This window comes from Sminthopsis crassicaudata, chromosome 1 (assembly GCF_048593235.1).
Source record: "Sminthopsis crassicaudata isolate SCR6 chromosome 1, ASM4859323v1, whole genome shotgun sequence".
Lineage (NCBI taxonomy): Eukaryota > Metazoa > Chordata > Mammalia > Dasyuromorphia > Dasyuridae > Sminthopsis > Sminthopsis crassicaudata.
This window is the reverse complement of record NC_133617.1, coordinates 274,528,929-274,547,101: the sequence shown is the minus strand read 5'-3', so window position 1 is coordinate 274,547,101 and position 18,173 is coordinate 274,528,929. Positions and strand designations below refer to the sequence as shown.

Sequence of the window (18,173 nt, the reverse complement as noted above, 5' to 3'; positions counted from 1 at the left end):
TTTCTTCTTTCAGACGGTCCTCAAGAAATTCACTGTGGGGTATGATATTGGTTATAAACAGGTTCATCCTTTGTTCAGCTTCCCCCTCTCCTCAAAGGGCACTGCATCTCCAATGGAGAAGCTGCTCAGTTGGGCTTGTTCCTTGTAGGGCATGGTGTCTCATTAATCAGATGCTAATCTGGGTCAAGTAGATTTCCTTTTTTATGTGATAATTATTTATTTAATTTTTTCCCCCCCAGTTAGATGTAAAATAATTTTAACATTTGTTTTTAAAACTTTTGAGTTGCAGATTCTCTTTCTTCCTCCCTCTCCACCTCAAAGCCCCCCACTGAGAAAGCATATATGAAGTTGTAGAAAACATTTTCATAAAAGTTATGTTGCAGAAGAAAATACTGATGCCTCTCCTCCCTCCCCCCCAAAAAAACCCTCAAAAAAAAAAGTTAAAAAAAAGTATGCTTCAATCAGTTCTTTCTCTGAGTATAGATAACATTTTTCATCATAAGTCCTTCAGAGTAATTTTGAATCACTGTATTATTTGAGAAATGCTAAGTGATGGCTGACAGTTGAACATCACACAACAAGGGTCAAGAAGATTTCTTAGCTCCTGTAGTGGCTCCCCATTGAAGCCAGGGCCTGGCTGCTTCTTCACTAGACTGAGCTTCTCAGTCATTAGGTTTGACTGCTTGAGAGATAGACTGGACCACTACTCAGCTGCTGGAGGCTTCATTGGGTTGTACCAGGCAAACTACTCTTCCCCTGGGCAACTGCTACCAAGCTGGATCAAGTAGGCTGCTTTGCTTTGGTAGTTGCGAATGGACTGGTTGCTCTGATACATCTTTACATGAGGAAACTGAAGTTCAAAGAAGTTAAGTTATTTGTCCACAAAGAGAAAGCATTAGTCAGAGAACTATAATCCAACCTAACAAAAATCCAGAGTTCCTTCTACCAATCCAGGTTTGAATGTAGATTTTTCTGACATGGATTTCTCAAAGACTCATATGTATTTTCTTACAAACATCAAATTAATAATGAAAGAGTAGGCTGCTTTGCTTTGGTAGTTGCGAATGGACTGGTTGCTCTGATACATCTTTACATGAGGAAACTGAAGTTCAAAGAAGTTAAGTTATTTGTCCACAGTCAAAGAGAAAGCATTAGTCAGAGAACTATAATCCAACCTAACAAAAATCCAGAGTTCCTTCTACCAATCCAGGTTTGAATGTAGATTTTTCTGACATGGATTTCTCAAAGACTCATATGTATTTTCTTACAAACGTCAAATTAATAATGAAAGAGGAGATACTTTGTTTGCAATACTCTATATTAGTAGATTTAGCCTTTTCCCATTTTTTAATTGTGTATAAGCAATGTACTTTCCAACATGGATTAAAGAAATAGCTTTTTACAACAATACCCTATTTGCAAAGCAGAGAGAAATTCTACCCAATATTATACCATGGCAGCATCCTAGATATATTTTATCTTCCCCTAAAAATTATTTTTTCATTTGAGTTCATTCCTGTGAGTAGAAAAGGAAGTATTTTTGCATTCAACACATCAGATAAAGGCTTTGACACTTGACATCCAGATTTCCCTCAAAAATTAAATTTAATAAAGTTAGACAAGTATTTGTTATTTGTGGGGGGGGTTATAGTGAAAGATGCATCATTGCCTATCCTTGGTATTTGACTTTATCCTTACTTAAGAATCAAAAGTAGAAGAATAGTCCTCAATAAAAAAGAGTGGTCTGGTTGGGGAAAGTCAAGGAGAAATTAACATGATGGGGGAGGGAGTCTATGTGTAGAGGGGGGTATAATTTTCTGGCAAGAACAATGTTATATAACTTATATTTCATGAATCAGCAGTTTCAACAGCAAGATTCATTAATTTTTTTTAAGATTGGATGGAACAAAGGTAAAATGTTTCTCGAAACAAAGCAAGTTTCAAAAGCATTTTATTCCACCCCCTCAAAGTAGAACTTTGACAAGGAGATGATTCATGTTCAGGCTTCATTAACACTATTATGCCATATAATATATCTCATGGGAAATGCATCCCCAACTTTGATTCTCCCTCTTCTCCCTTTCTCCACAACCGCCATCCTAAGAGTTATTTTTTCTCTCTAATCACAGGTTGCCTGTCCAACGAACATACATTTAAGGATCAGAGGGCACACTGGAAGTATTTAGGTTATTGTTTTCTTTGTGTAAAACTATCCCCTGTACTAGAAAGAATGACTGACACCTTATAAACACATGGTAATCACTTTTTTTTTTTAATTAAAAGCACTTGTGGTAATTATGCTTGTATGAACCTGATCAGTAAATATAAGTGCTTGGATAAAGTCACTCATACAGAATATCAGCATTGGACTGTAGTTTTTAAAGGTTAATTGATGAGAAACTCACAGAAGGCAGAGAGATAGGCAAACTGTGAATATAGCAAGTGTTTCAAACCAAAACATTTGGGTAGAAAAAGATCTTTAAAAGTCCTTACCAGTACTTTTCAGATCATATCCTATCACAGAAAACTCCAAAGTCCAGTTATTATTTGAAAACACTGCTCTTACAATTAAGCTTGTTAAATCTACAATGATTTTGGTCATAATATTTTTGATACTGGGATTTGCTCAGTATTGAATGTTTCCCTTTGTTGTTCTGGCTTTTCAAAGAAATTTGGAGAAGGTTGCACTGGAGGAAGGGAAAGAAGAAGGATGGTTCTTCTTGAATACTATGGATAGCTTCTAATCATGTGAGGAAGGGAGAAGAAAAGATCCCCTTACCAATAACATTACAGGAGACTATCTCTTCTCAAAATCTATAGTTTGTAAGCCATGGCAGAGTACGACATAGAACAACTTAATATTTCATTTCTCTACAAATTGGACTAAGGCCTAAGCTGCATATTCTCAGACACTTAACACTTCCCAGCTGTGTGACCTGGGCAACTCACTTAACCCCCAATTGCCTCAGCAAAAACAAACAAACCAAAAAAACCCAAACCCAAAAAGAATAATAAAAAAAATTAACAGACAACTTGAAATTAAAACAGAAGCAGTAGGAGTGACTTACCTACAGATTACATATATACAAATATGTGCCCTATTTACATATTTTTATTTCAGTCTTTCCCTCAACTCTATATAGTAAACTTTCAACTAATAATCTGAGTATGAAGCTTCTTTTGACAAAATCAACCTAGTTAACAGTTGAGGTCAGTTAGAGGCTATCTATTATCTTTCTTTGTATCCCCTACACTTAGTAGGTGCTTAATAAATACTTAAAGAATGACTGTTTTCAGCATTAGGTCAACGGGTGCTTATAGATAGCAGGTCAGGTAGATGATATAGGGTCACCACCAAGTCTGCATTCCCAGACAAAGACGTGATCACTTGGGAAAGGGGCAGGGAGTGCTGCCTGAGTCAATTCACAGCTGAAAGGAGACTCATGAAAGAGAGAGTTTAAAGGCCTTCTTTTCACTTGGTATTGAAATAGCTCATTATGAGTAGAGATCATTGCATTCTTTGTACTTATATCCCCCATATCTAACAATGTTTGGCACATAATAGATGCTTAATAAATACTAGATGAATTATCAATAGTTTAATTATTAATATATTTAATTATTGATACAGGTTAATTGTCCATATGATTTAATATTGTTTGTAATATTGATATTTAATAATATTTTATTATATAATATTAATTAAATAATAATTTAATCAAGCCCCCTAGTTCACAAATGTGGGATTATCCTTGTCCCCTCACAATCCCACAATCCAACAATTGACAAATTTTAGCTATTTTTGTCTTCTCAACATCAAATTAACCTTTCTCTACCCACAGCTTTTCTACCTTAGTTCAAGCTCCTATCACCACTCCCCTAAGTTATTGCAACACACACAAAAAACTTCTTGTCTCACGTTTCTCCTCATTGCAATCCATCCTTTGTACTCGTACCAAAGTGTTTTTTAAAAATCTGATCATTTCAGTAGTTCCCTATTGTTTCTAAGACAAAAAATACAAAACACCTGCTTAACTTTCAAAGTCCTTCGTAACCTAGCCTTACTATCTTTTCAGTCTCAATACATTGTTTTCTTTCCTGTATTCTTTGAGCCAACCAAACTAGCTTGTGTTCCTCATTTATGGGACTATGTCTCCCATCTCTATGCCTTTGTACTTGCTATCCCCACAGGAATACTTTTCCTCTCATTCCTGAATTGTCTTCTTCAGGAATCAACTCAAATACCAACTTTTATAAGAAGCTTTTTTCTGATTTCAACTGAGTGTTCTCAATTTTCTCCCTCCCAAATTACAATAGATTTGAATATTTTATATGGAATATTCTATATATACTTATATGCACATTGTCTTCTGCATTAGGATGTAAATTCCTAGCCAATAGGGATTGTTTCACTCTTTATAGTTGTATTCCTAGCACAGTGCCTAGCATAGCATGGCTAATTAAAAAATGCTTGTTGATTACTTGATTGGGTTAGATCTGTCAGTCCTTCCCTCCAGTTTAAGTCAACAATCTGGAGGAAATTCACATTCTGAAACATGCACATCCTAATAGTTGTTCCTATACCTGCAACATTATTTTAAAATATAAACTCTTTGAGGGATGGAAGCATCTCCCTCTTGTATTAGTGTCCCCAGCGTTTTTCAAATGCTTGACACATAGAAAGTGTTTAATAAATGACTATTGATTGATTGCTCCTTATGGTGATGAAGTTTCTGATAAAGAAGGATGACAGAATGGAACTTCTTTGTGAATTGTTGCATTAAAATAACTGAAAGCATTGGTCAGACTTGTCGAAGTGAATTTAAACCAGGACTGAAAATACATAGAAAGGGTTGAATAGAAGCCGAATAAATTTAATCTGCTTTACATGTCTCTATGTATATATTTACACACACACATTTACGCATACATTTTTACAAAACATACATACATTTATATACAGTGTGTATAAATATATATGAATCACCCTTCAGTCACAAACTATTGATAATTATAGCAATTTAATTTCATTCGCATATTACAGATTCCTCTACAGGGTGAAATTATATTTCTAGTCTAGCAAAGCTAACCAAAAAAACCCGGAAAAGTACAAAGCCCTTTCAGGAAGTATGATCCAAGTGACAACCCTTCTGGTTCATTCTTCTTTGGATCACCACTGCCAAAATGGGCAGAAACAGTGCCTATGGAGCACTCCTAAAGCGCACACCCGTCTCTGATAAAAATAAAACAAGCGTACATCCAAAGTTAGTCAGGAAGAGTTGTGCGGTCACTGCTGAAGCCCTCCCAAACTTCACGTCCGAACAGAACTGCCGCAGTCTCCTCGCTGGCCCTCATGGCCGGTTCTCTGGCCAGGTGTCCAGCTGAGCCCTTTCTCCGGAGATTCCCTGCCTCGCTCTGTTCCCACACCCTTTCCCAGCTCTCCACTCCCAGTGGTTTTGTAGTTCCAGAATTCCAACCTACAGTAACAATCTCAGCCAGCCAGGATTCCAGGAATCCCTAAATGGGTTGAATCGGAATTTTGGGAGCAAAATCCACCAATTTAGGTGGGCTTCCCTAAAGTTCTTCCTATGGAAAATAAACTGCCATTGGCTCTTGGAGGATCATTACTTATTACGGCCTCGGGGACTGGCCAAATGGAGAGGAGGGGGTGGGGAGCTGAGGATGATAACCAACCACTCAACCCAGGAAAGGGCCGAGGGGAGGGCAGCACAGGAGCGAAAGGGGCGGCAGCAGCCCCCGAGGCCGCAGCCAGCTTTACCCGCGCTCGGCTTTTCCCCGCTCCGAGGTCGCGGGGGGCCGCGTACGGGGCGCTCCGAGCAGTGCCGCTGCAGGACCTCGGGGGCTCACGGCGAGAGGTCGGGGAAAGCCGGGGAAGGAAGTACCTACCCGGCCTCAGCCGTGCGTCTGTGGGCTCCCGCCCGGCCGTGCGGCCCGCAGCGTGGAAGCGGAGAACTTTGTCTTCCTCTTTCCTGGCAGCAGCCGCCGGCTTCACGGTTTCCTTCCTGACGTGTTCCTCCCGGCCGCGGCTCCGCCTGCCCAGACCGCGAGGCGCTGTCGGAGAGCGAGCGGCCGGCGGCTGGACGACGGACAGAGAGGCAGGCAGACCGACGGACCGTAGGACTGACTGAGAGACACACAGACAAGCGGGCAGTCAGACAGACAGACGGGCGGACCCACTGCTGGAAGGAAACAGACAGGCAGACCCCGACCGCAGCAGCGCGTGGGAGGGGAGAGAGACAGGGGAAAAGTGGGTGTTGGGTGTCACTGTAGCCACAGTCCCGCCGCACGCCCCCCTCCTCCCAGCATGGGCCGCACCCCGGAGCTGCCTCCCTGCCAGGGCCGAGAGGACCGCACGAGGGCCGAGTAAAGTTAACGAGCCGCTTTCTCCCCCGCCCCCCACTACTCCCTCCTGTTCCTGCCCCTAGGAAGTACGTCTCGAGGCTCCTCGAAGCCCGACCCTGGACTTCACCTAGCGGCTCTGAGTCAGTCCGGGACTCGGGCGTGAGTGTATGTGAGATCCGTGTACCTGCAAGCGGTCCGAGGAGACGGAGTCTTCAGAGGGCGGCCCGACGTTCTGGGGAGCCGCCTCCCATGTCTCCCTTCTTTCCTCGGCGTCCCAAGGCCAGCAGTAACCACGGCTCCTGCACCCCCGCCAGGCGCGCAGCCTCCAGTGGCCGGGATCATCTGAGGACGTTAGAGAGCTGGAGGGCGGGAGTGCGAGGCCCCTCGAGGCTCCCGGAGGGTTTGGGGGGAACTGCGGCGTGGGTGGCCCCAGAGGCCGGGTCCTACAGTTCTACCGTGGAGCGGAAAACTCCGCCACTCTGATGCTATTTCATTCCCTCCCCCCCCCCCCGCCCCCACATACAATTACACACACACGCAGAAGGCCCAAGTACATCTCCGGCAAAACGAGACGAATGTTCTTCTCCCGCCCCTACCCCTATTGGGAGCAAGTTCCCCACTCAGCTACCCAGGAGGGCAAACCGCCCATATTCATTCCGAAGAACTGACAAATACAAATTTGTTTTAAGGGAGAGTGCTGAACCAGTAAACACATGTTGCTTAAAACTATGATGGAGGTGGGGGTGAATGGCTGTTTTCACAACTAGAAACTTCATTCCACCCTCCTGGTGAGGGTTCTTGATAAGAGTCGTTGAAAAGAAAGATCACCAAAAATTATCTAGATCATAGATTTAGAACTGAAAGAACCTCAGAAAAAAGTCAAATGGTCTAGCTCTCTCAGGAAACAGGCCCAGAGAAGTGAAGGAATTTATAATGAATTAAGCAATGAGTTCAGCCCCTTCATGTTAGAGAATCCGTGACTTGCCTTTGCATCACATAACCACTAAAGGTGACATTTGAACTCAGGTCCTTTGATTCCAACACCCCAAGCTTTTTAGATCTCTTAAACCCTAGCTCTAGGTCAGAGGTCTACAAACTTTTTTTTTTTTTGCTTTATAAATATATTTTATAGGCACCCCACCAGCATTTGTATATCAACTTATTAAAATTATTTACATATATGTGTACAAAACCAGAAATGTTTAAAACATGAAATAATCTTAGAGTCAGTTGGGAGCTATTGAAGCTTTTGAAGTATGAGAGAGACATGGTCAGAATTGCACTTGAAGAAAATCATCTTGGCAATTACGTGGAGGATGGATAGGAATAGATATTGAGGCTTGAACACCAAATAGAGGGTTATTGGAAAGTTTTACATGAATCGGAGATTAATGAAATCTAGGATAACATTGTATGCAATAACGGCAACACTGTGTGATGATCAGCTATGATTGATTTAGCTCTTCTTAGCAACCCAATGATTTAGGACAATTCCAAAAGACTCATGATGGAAAATGCTATTCCTATCCAGAGAAGAACGATGGCGTCTGAAGGCAGTTTAAAACATATTGTTTTCACTTTTGTTTTTTAAATGGCCTTTTGTCTTTGTTCTGTTTCCTCTTTCACAATGTGACTAATGTGGAAATATAGTTACATGATTGCACATGTATAATCTATTATATTACTTCCCATCTCAGGGAAGGAGGAAGGAAGAGGGGAAAGAAGAGAATTTGGATCTCAAAATTAAAAAAAAAAATCTATGTGAAAAATTTTCTTTATATGTAATTGAAAAAATACTATTTAAATAATAAAAGAAAGATATCACATGGTAGGGGTAAGGATGGGAAGTGTGAGGGCCAAGGATCACACCACTCAGTGGCACCATTTCAACTAGAACGGTGGAAACTGTGTACTATTGTTCCACTGTAATCTAGACATATTATACCTGATGATGGAATCAAACAAAAATCCAGAGATTCCCATTCATATGTTGCTCTTCAGATTGAGTAATTGCTTGAGTCATAGGATTATAGGTTAAAAGGTAGAATTGTGTTTAGAAACTAAGGAAAAGAATATCCATTAGTGTAGTTCTTATCTTGGGCCCAGCACTTTGCCAGTGTTATCCCATTTGAACTGAGACAAATGGAAATTAAGTGACTTGTCCAGGATCATGTAGCTGATATCTGTATGAGGCAACAGTCTTCTTGACTCCAGTCCTAGCACTATATCACTGGGCCACTTAGCCAATGTGATGCTAATAATAGCTATCCTTTGTATCATATTTTAAAATTTGAAAAGCACTTTATAGATGTTATTTCATTTCATCCTCACAACAACCTATATTCTTGAAGTTAAATGATTTACCTGGGAACACAGAGATAAGTGTCAGGGACAGGATTTGAATTTAAGACCTTCTACTCCAAGCTTAGCTCTCTAGCTATACAATAAACTGCCTTTCTAGTGCTTGCCCTTATGGCACCTCTATAGGATCTGGGGTTGTACATATAACTTCCTTAATTTGAATTGTCTTGCAACTAAAAATGCTTCCAAATTTTTACCCTGTATGCTTAGTTCTTATAAAAGTATGTGGAAAGAAGTTAGATTAATTTTCAAATGAACTTTTCATATTCATTATCAAGGGAGATATATGTAAAGCACTTTGCAAACCTTAACATCTTATATAAATGTCTTTTGTTATTAAAGATCTCCTTTTTGAACAAAATAGTTTAATGTATTGTTTTTCATTAAAAGTTAACAATCCATCACATGTAGTTAAATATATATTTATTATTATGTACTGGAAAAAAAACGGATCAACACATTACCTTAGTGTTTCTTAAGAAAATCCATACCAAAGTACTTGGATTATTGCAATAATCTGCTGGTAGGTCTTCCTGCTTCAACTCTTCCCTCACTCCAATCCATTCTCCCACCTTCTACAGGAAGTCTTTCCCATCCTGCTTAATTCTATGCTTTCCCTCTCTTAATTATTTCCTATTTATCCTATTAATTATTTGTACATATTTCTTTGCTTGTTCTCTTCCCTGTTAGACTGGGAATTCTTTAATAGGGGCTGGGATGGTCTTTTGGGGTTTTTTTTTTTGGTATTCCAAAGACTTAGCATAGTATCTGGGACATAATAGGCACTTGATTGACTATCTGACCAAAATACAAAGTGGGTATTACTTCTGGTATTGTCATACTAATACCTTGTAAAAAGAATAATAGCATTTATATAGCTCTTGCTATGTGCCTGGCACTGTGCTAAGCACTTTACAATGATAACCCTATGATTCCCTTTTTATAGTTGAGAAGACTGAGGCAGACCTAGAGGTTAAATTACTTGCCCAGGTCTTACAGTTAGTGAGGTCAAACTTGAACTCGGGGCCTTCCTGAGTTCAAGTCTAGTGCTCTTTTTAACTGTATCATATAGCCACAGAAGATAACTCTCTTTGGGGACACATCCTCCCCCTAAATCTGTGTGTGCTGCACTGGGAAGAATTTCACAAGAGGTAATATATTTGGGGGTTCATTTAAATGTCTAGATGCTCTTTAATTCCACCAAAGAAAAAGTGTTCATACTTTTTAAAAAAGATCACTAGGTGTTAACATTTTGTTGCCATATTAAAACCTCTTCATCTGTGCTTATATTAACTGAGCTGGGGCAGGAGGATGGGCAGCAAATTTTCCTGTCCTTCCCCGCCCTCCCCCTTACATAAGTATAAAGAACAGTCTTATTTTAGAGTCCTTATGTAGATCACCATGGTGAAAGAAGAAAAAAATGCAATCAAAGGAGATAATTAATTCTGCCCAGAATTTTCAAAAACTTTACTTTATGATAACATCAATCTGAAAAACTTCACATATTTTCCTGACAGTCTTTCACCTTTGTTTGAGAGTTCTAACTGGTTACTTGACAGCATTCTTTGGATCTCTTAAGCAGGCAGTACAGTAATATTTTCTAAAAATGTAAGAATGTAGCATCTGTTTGATTTTTATCCTTTACTCTTCTGAGAGAGAAATTTTTTTCATCAACAGTTCTGTTCAATTAGTCAGCCTTTTTCCTCACAGTCATGAACTTAGCCTTTTCCCTCATAATCATGATATCCTTGTATTACAATTATAGAAGATGAGGACTATACAACACAAACAATATTATTTATCATTTTTGGGACAAATATTGGAAAGATGGTAATCCCAAGACCCAAAAGAAACTAGGTAGAGAGACTACTATCTCACAACATATACTAAGATCAACTTTAAATAGGCATATGACTTAGACATAAAGGGTGACATCATAAACAAATAAATAGAATAAGGAAAAAATTACCTTTCAGATCTATGGCTTGATGAAGAGTTCATAGCAAAACAAAAAATAGAGAGCATCAAAGAAAGTAAAACAAGCAATTTTGATTACATAAAGTTATTACACTATTGATAGATATGTGAACTTGGTTAAGCCTTCAGAAAAGCAATTTAAAACTATGCTCCAAAAGTTATTAAAATGTGCATATTCTTTGTCCCAGCAATATTACTACAAGAACTACATAAGGATTCCAAAAGATAAAATAAACAGCACAAGGAATCATATATACAAAAATATTTATATCAAGCTGTTTGTGATAGCCAACAATTGGAAAATGGGGGATTTCCCATCAACTGGGGAATGACTGGAGGAAGTATAGTGTATGAAGATGATGGACAGGTATCATAAGGTTTCAGAAAAATCTGGAGAGATGAATATGAACTGATGCAGAGCAAAGTGAGTAAACCCAAAGAATAATATAAACAACATTATTTTAAAAACAAACAATAAGGAAAGACTTAAGAACTTTAAACAACACAGTAACCAATCATAATTTCAGAGGACTTGGGATGAAACATGCTTGATAGCATTCTTTGGACCACTTAAGCAGGCAGTAGAATAGTATTTTCTAAAAATGGCAAAATGTAGAATCTGTTTGATTTTTATCCTTTACTCTTCTGAGAAATTGTTTTTCAAGAGTTTTATTCAATTACAGTCTTAGCTTTTTCTCTCACATGATCCCTGTTAGAAAAGTTATGGAGTCAGGGTACAGACTAACTTTTTTTTTAAAAAACATAGTCAGTAGAGAAGTTATTTTGCTTGACTATTTATATATTTGTTACAAGGTTTTTTCTTAACCCCAATTGCCTCAGGATTGGGGGAGGGGGAAATTACATTAAAGAAAGAGTTAGGATCAACATTTAGAATATTTTTTGTCAAACAGAAAATAATGTAAATAGAAAAATATAACATTTCAAAGCTTTTACAAAGGCTTTTAATTTAGTTTTTTTGCATTCTTCTTAGAATGTTTTCCCCTTTGCTCTATGGTGCAAATAAATTTGCTTTACCAAGTGGGTCAAATATCACAGCTTGCTGTTCTTATTTTCTGCTGCAACCACCACTAAAGAATCCCAATTCTAGTTTGCCTCAATTAAAAAAAACAAACAAACATAAACATTTACTGGGAAGTCAGTGGTTAAAATCACAAGTCTAGTCCCAATCTTCCTGTACCCTATTTATTGGAGACCAAGAAGCTATGTTTGCATACTGACCCACAAAATGACTAAAAAATGAAAGCCTAGTGAGGAAATTTATGGAGAAAAACACAGTATACTAATAATTAATAGCTACATGTTCTAGACCAAACAACTTAATGGAGGTTACCAAAGCAACACAAGAGGTAATTTTTCCAAACTTGAGACATCCACAGGAAATGAAACTAGATTTAACCGACATAGTGAAGAGGAGAAGTAATTTGTTTTTCTGAGAATCTCTCCAAGTGAATTAATTTTGTGAGAGAAATTAACAATCTTGCCTGGGTCTAAATTTTGATCCTAATACACAAGTTGACTACATTGGGGTCTTATGTAAGTCTTTAAAGACTGTTATCCATAGGTTAGCAAGACAAATCTAAAGGTAGTCAAAACATCAAAAAGACTTAAAATTCTAGCATATTACTTTTTTTGGAGAAAGCAGCCAGAAGCTAATTATATTACTTTAAGTTAGCTGAAGTGAAACTATTATGCTTCCCTATTAAAGAAATTTCAGGCTCTTAAAATTCATGTATTCTCATTTTCAAGCATAAAACATAATAAAAAGTATACATTAGCTTATTGATACCTTTTTAAATTTATGTAGTCAGTATAAATTTACTGATTACATACTATGTTTAGAAAACTATTTTAGCATAGTAAGCCAAATTGTGTTCTTTGTACTTAATTATTTTTTCTTGATATGCCAAATGGTCAAGATGACCAGATTACTTTGAAAGAATTCCTCTTAGAATGAACTCCTTGTTTTAAACTCTTGGTTATATAAGAATTTAATATTGTCACAATTACTTTAAAGTTATTTTGAGTTCTTGTGGCTATTAACGTTTTTGAATGACATGTGTTATCATTCTTTTGAAAGTACATTCTTTTAAAAGTAATTTCTAAAAGGAAATATTATTAGCAATTTTTGCACCAAGAATACTATGTGGAATTTTAATTTTTCTTATATATTCTTTAGTCTATCTTTTATAATGCTTTATAAGTACTTTCACATACATTACTTTCAAAATATCTCACAATAACTGAAGCAGGTCAATTGGTCAGTTAATAAACATTCATTAAACATTTACTATGTGCTAGACACTATACTAAAAGTTGAGATCTTTTTTTTTTTTTGACATTGTAACCTTTAATGATTTTCATAATTCTTTGTGACTTTAATCACAATTTTTTTATTTATAATTTTTTTCACAGTATATATGCATGAGTAATTTTTTAAAATAATATTATCCCTTGTATTCATTTTTCCAAATTATCCCCTCCCTCCCTCTACTCCCTCCCCTTGATGACAGGCAATCCCATACATTTTACATATGTTACAATATAACCTAGATACAATATATGTGTGTAAATACCATTTTCTTATTGCACATTAAGTATTAGATTCTGAAGGTATAAGTAACCTGGGTAGATAGACAGTAGTGCTAACAATTTACATTCACTTCCCAGTGTTCTTTCTCTGGGTGTAGTTATTTCTGTCCATCATTGATCAACTGGAAGTGAGTTGGATCTTCATGTTGAAGATTTCCACTTCCATCAGAATATATCTTCATACAACACTGAAGTGTACAACGATCTTCTGGTTCTATTCATTTCACTCAGCATCAGTTGATGTAAGTCTCTCCAAGCCTCTCTGTATACCTCCTGCTGGTCATTTCTTATAGAGCAATAATATTCCATAACATTCATATACCATAATTTACCCAACCATTCTCCAATTGATGGACATCCATTCATCTTCCAGTTTCTAGCCACTACAAAAAGCGCTGCCACAAACATTTGGGCACATACAGGTCCCTTTCCGCTCTTTAGTATTTCCTTGGGATATAAGCCCAATAGCAGCAATGCTGGATCAAAGGGTATGCACAGTTTGATAACTTTTTGGGCATAGTTCCAAATTGCTCTCCAGAATGGATGGATTCTTTCACAACTCCACCAACAATGTATTAGTGTCCCAGTAAAAGCTGAGATCTTAAGTACTCTCAAGGAACTTATTTTTTAATGGGGAAGACAGCACATAAAAAGAAGCAGAAAAGCAGAGTCAGGGAGATCTCAGCTCAGGGAGAAATGAAGAGTTGCCTGGCCCTGATGACCTCCTTAAATAGGGATTCTAAACTAAAATCTTTTTTTTTTTTAATGGCTTTTTATTTACCAGATATATGCATGGGTAATTTTACAGCATTGACAATTGCAAAACCTTTTGTTCCAACTTTTCCCCTCCTTCCCCTCACCTTCTCCCCCAGATGGCAGATTGACCAATACATGTTAACTATGTTAAAATATAAGTTAAATACAATATATGTATACATTAAACCTTAAAATCTTAAATAGAGGATCTAGGAGGAGTTGTCCAATCACAGGGAGGGAGTCCTGCTTAATGGAGGCACTTTAAATGGAGGAGAAGCAGTCCAGTAAGAGCAAGGGCCACAGAGACTGAAGTGAAGGTATATGCATTCCAAGGCTGAAGTGATCTTCCGGGAGAAAGTTGTTGGAAGCATGATAGAGAATCCTGTTCGCAGCCTGGTAAGACATGAAGAAGTAAATAATTCAAATATCATTGTATTTCATAAATTAAGAAACTCAGGCTCAGAAATATTGAAACATTTAGCCAAGGTTACATGGAAAGTAGTTTTCTATTTCCACTATCTACCATCTTTAGGTGATTATCTTATTTCTTGTCAATTAATAAGCATTTCGTGAGCGAAGCCATTATAAAGACAGGGGTTTTAAAAGTAAACTCTTATTGGATGACACATTGCTCCTAGTTTCTGAACTAATTGTCTAAGGATACTATGGCTCCAACAGGTATATCAAAGACTTAAAAGGGCCTTAAAAAGTAACCCTTCAAGTATATCACATGATAGAAAACCATTATTAAATGCCCTTTTTCTTCCTATTTTTTATAATACATATTTGTAGTTCCTGTATATTGACTTCATATCTTTAATTTTTCAATTTGTTGTTAACTCTTATCAATCCTTTCCAAATCCCACATATCCCTCTTTAATTGTGGAACCGCAAACTAGATGTACTACTAAAAAAGATTTGATAAATTACGCAAAATTTCTCCAGATAATTCTCATGTTTTTATGTTACCCTAGAATTATGCTTGTTTTTCAAATTACATTTGTTATACTAAAGTTATTTCAGGTGGGTCTAACTCTTCTTAAATCCATTTGGATTTTCTTGGCAAAAATACTAGAGTGGTTTGCCATTTCCTTCTCCAGCTCATTTTACAGATGAGAAAACTGAGGCAAACAGGAGGAAGTGATTTGCCCAGGGTCACACAGTTAGGAAGTGTTCGAGGCCTATCAGTTGGACCAAATCTCTTAATCTGAGGAGACCAGAGCCTGAACAGACAGAGCAGGCAAGAATAATTGTGTAGAAACTAAGAAGTTTATTTTTTATAGAGAGGGAAAAGGCTTGCAAGTAAGGAGGGCAACTAGACACAAGGAAACCTGTTTTAGGGTGAACAAATCTCAGTTCACATAGCAGTGACTATGAAGTGAGCTGTAACCCCTACAATGTTGGGGAATGGTAACAATGGGGCAAGTTTGATTCATACTAGGGTGTTGTGACCAGAAATGAATACTACTAGTGTTTGTTTGAGCTTAGAGAACACCTGGTGCTGGTCAATGCAATACAATAATTATGTGAAACAATTCTGGGATTTTGCTATGGCTGAGTTCATCCAGAGGATGAGGGCAAAGGGGTGTTATGCTAAGCTCAGGGCACAGCTTGGCTTGATAGGTCGTAGTTGTAGAAAACAGGGTGTCTCCTAATAGCCAAATTGGAACACAAGTATTCTTGACTCCAAGCCCTATGTTCTATCCACTGTGCCACCTAGCTGCCTTAAGATCCAATAAGTCATTAATGGTTTAATGACAAACAGGAGGGAAGGTTTTGGTGAAATATTCCTAGCATCTGTGTTTAACTCTACTCCTATCTGGTATTTTCATCAATAAAAGCATAAAAGCATCCAGAGATAAAAATGTAGATGGAATGCTTATTAAATAAGACACCCTCCAAAAAAAAAAGTACTATACACTATGACAATTTCCAAAATTCCAAACCTTAGATGTGGATAATTATCTCTAGCTTTCTACTAGGCTGAAAACTTATATAAATGCATGCATATATAAATGCACAATCAACTCTTACAGGTGATAAACTGGACCAACATTCTTTCTGTAGCTCAAGTCTAGTTTGACATTGACTCATTAATGTGTATTATTTGGAGTCAATAAAATGAAAGTTCAAATCTGGCTTCAGATACATTACTAGCTTCTAGACCCCTTGAGACAACTCATATAACCAAAGTTTGCCTATCAGACTTGTCTCTAGTTAGTCTTCTCAGATCTCCTTGAAGATGTCAAATTTCCTGAACTTCTCTGAAGCATTTCCTGCCTCCAGAGCTATAAGTAAGAGCTCTGAGTTGTGGGACAGATTCTTTTCAGCTTTTCAAGACACCTCCTAATTCCATGATGGTCTTTTGGTTATTCTGCCTTTGCAATTACTGCCTTTCTCTGTGAGTAGAGATGAGTGGGATTTTTCAACAATTCAACTTAATTCAAAGCAATAAACTTTTGTAAAATATCTAATGACAAAATGAAACAGCCTTCTATGCTCAAAAAATTTATAATCGATTAGAGGAGAAATAGTACAATTATGTATCAAAGTAAGTTTGCTCAAGGAAGATTGAAAAGAGGAAGAGCATCAACCCTTTTGGGGGGCATGGTGCTCAAGAAAGATGGTCAGGAAAGGCTTCTTGAAAAGGTAACACTGAGCTAGCCTGGTTAAATGACTTGAATTTTTTTTTCAGTCAGCAAAAATCTGCCTTCTCTCTCCCAATTCCTTCCTCTCAATTGAAAAATGAAGAAAAACAAAAACCCCCTTACAACTATGTATAATGACTCAAAACAAATTTTCCCATTTGCCATGTCTAAAAGAGTATTTTGTCATGAGATTTCTTCTATTTTTTTTTTTCAGTCTTTTGACTTTTTTTTAAAAAGTACTTCTTGTTCCATGGAATCATTAGCTTCTACTTGGGCCATACTAATTTTTAGGGAATTTGTGGCTTGGTTAAGGTTCTATATTTCTTATACCAAACTATGAATTCCTTTTCTGGGCCTTTCTTCCATAAATTTTATTTCTTTTCCAGCAGTTAAAAAAATAATTCTCTCATTTATTATATAAGGATATTTTTAACTCTTCAAAAACAAAAAACCAAACAAAAACAAATAACCTCTTGCTTTGTTTATTACAAGAATTCTAGATCAAGCTGTGCTTTTCTTTAACACTTTGCTTATAAATGTTTTGGAGTTGTTCTCTCTTTATGTTTTTGTATCTTGAGCATCCCTTTTACTATAATCATTTTTTATGGTGAGATTTATTTTTTTGTTTGCTTGTTCTTTCAGCCTATTTCCTGACTTTAACACTTTATTTTGGGGCAAGGCTCTGAACACTTCTTGAGGGCATATCTTGGCTGGTCCTACTGTCTTGTATTATTTACCAATAGACTTTATTATTAAAGTCAATTTGGCACATTGTCCTAAATATGATCATGTTATAAATGGGCTCCCAAGTCAGCCCAGAAAAGTATTTAGTGACTAACAATACATATCAAGAAGAATGTTGTATTTGAATTGCATAGAATCCAACAATGGGAAAAATATATTCTCAGTTCCAATTTGAGACACACAAAATATATATCTTGTATCTGTAAAAACAACATAGTTCCTAGCACAGAGAGAACTATGGAGACTGAATGTGGATTGAAGCATAGTATTTTCACCTTTTTTTGGTTTGTTGGTTTGCTTTTTCCTTCTCATGATTTTCTTCCTTTTAGTTTGATTTTTCTTATATAACATGACAAATATGGAAATATGTTTTAAAAAATTTAACCTATATTTAAACTATATCATATTGTTTGCTGTCTTGAATTAAGAAGGAGAGGGAGAAAAATTTGGAACATTGTCTTATAAAAATGAACACCGAAAGCTATTTTTACATGTATTTGAAAAAATAAAATTCTATTCAAATAAAAAATATATCATAAGTAGCAAATCACATACTTTGGATATAGAGCAGATAAAATAAGTAATAACAAAGCATTACCTAAATTTGATGATTTTTGGCTTTCATTTCTTCATCTGGAAAATGAGAGTATTCTAAAATCTCTTCTATCCCTAATTCTGATTCTGATTTTAGTGGGGAAGGGAAGTAAATGAAAT

At 37.0% G+C, this 18,173-nt stretch overlaps 1 protein-coding gene across 1 annotated transcript; it reads right to left on the bottom strand.

The window, feature by feature from the left end:
* Positions 1–4,848: 4,848 nt before the first annotated feature.
* Positions 4,849–12,124, bottom strand: LOC141549730 (uncharacterized). Its single transcript, XM_074279541.1, has 3 exons — positions 12,053–12,124; positions 6,548–6,814; positions 4,849–6,145 (listed from the first exon to the last, which is right to left on the bottom strand). Exons 1-3 carry the CDS (start codon positions 12,122–12,124, stop codon positions 5,561–5,563), a joined length of 924 nt encoding a protein of 307 aa, XP_074135642.1. The 3' UTR covers positions 4,849–5,560.
* Between the last annotated feature and the right edge of the window lie 6,049 nt (positions 12,125–18,173).

What these genes read in the sequence shown, in the direction of transcription:
- LOC141549730 (XM_074279541.1), bottom strand. Translation starts at nt 12,124, where the DNA reads ATGTCGGTTAAATCTAGTTTCATTTCCTGTGGATGTCTCAAGTTTGGA. An exon ending in TTACCTCTTGTGTTGCTTTG is followed by an intron (nt 6,815 to 12,052) that starts GTAACCTCCATT and finishes GCTCCACGGTAG; the next exon opens with AACTGTAGGACCCGGCCTCT. An exon ending in TCTCCTCGGACCGCTTGCAG is followed by an intron (nt 6,146 to 6,547) that starts GTACACGGATCT and finishes TGTGTCTCTCAG; the next exon opens with TCAGTCCTACGGTCCGTCGG.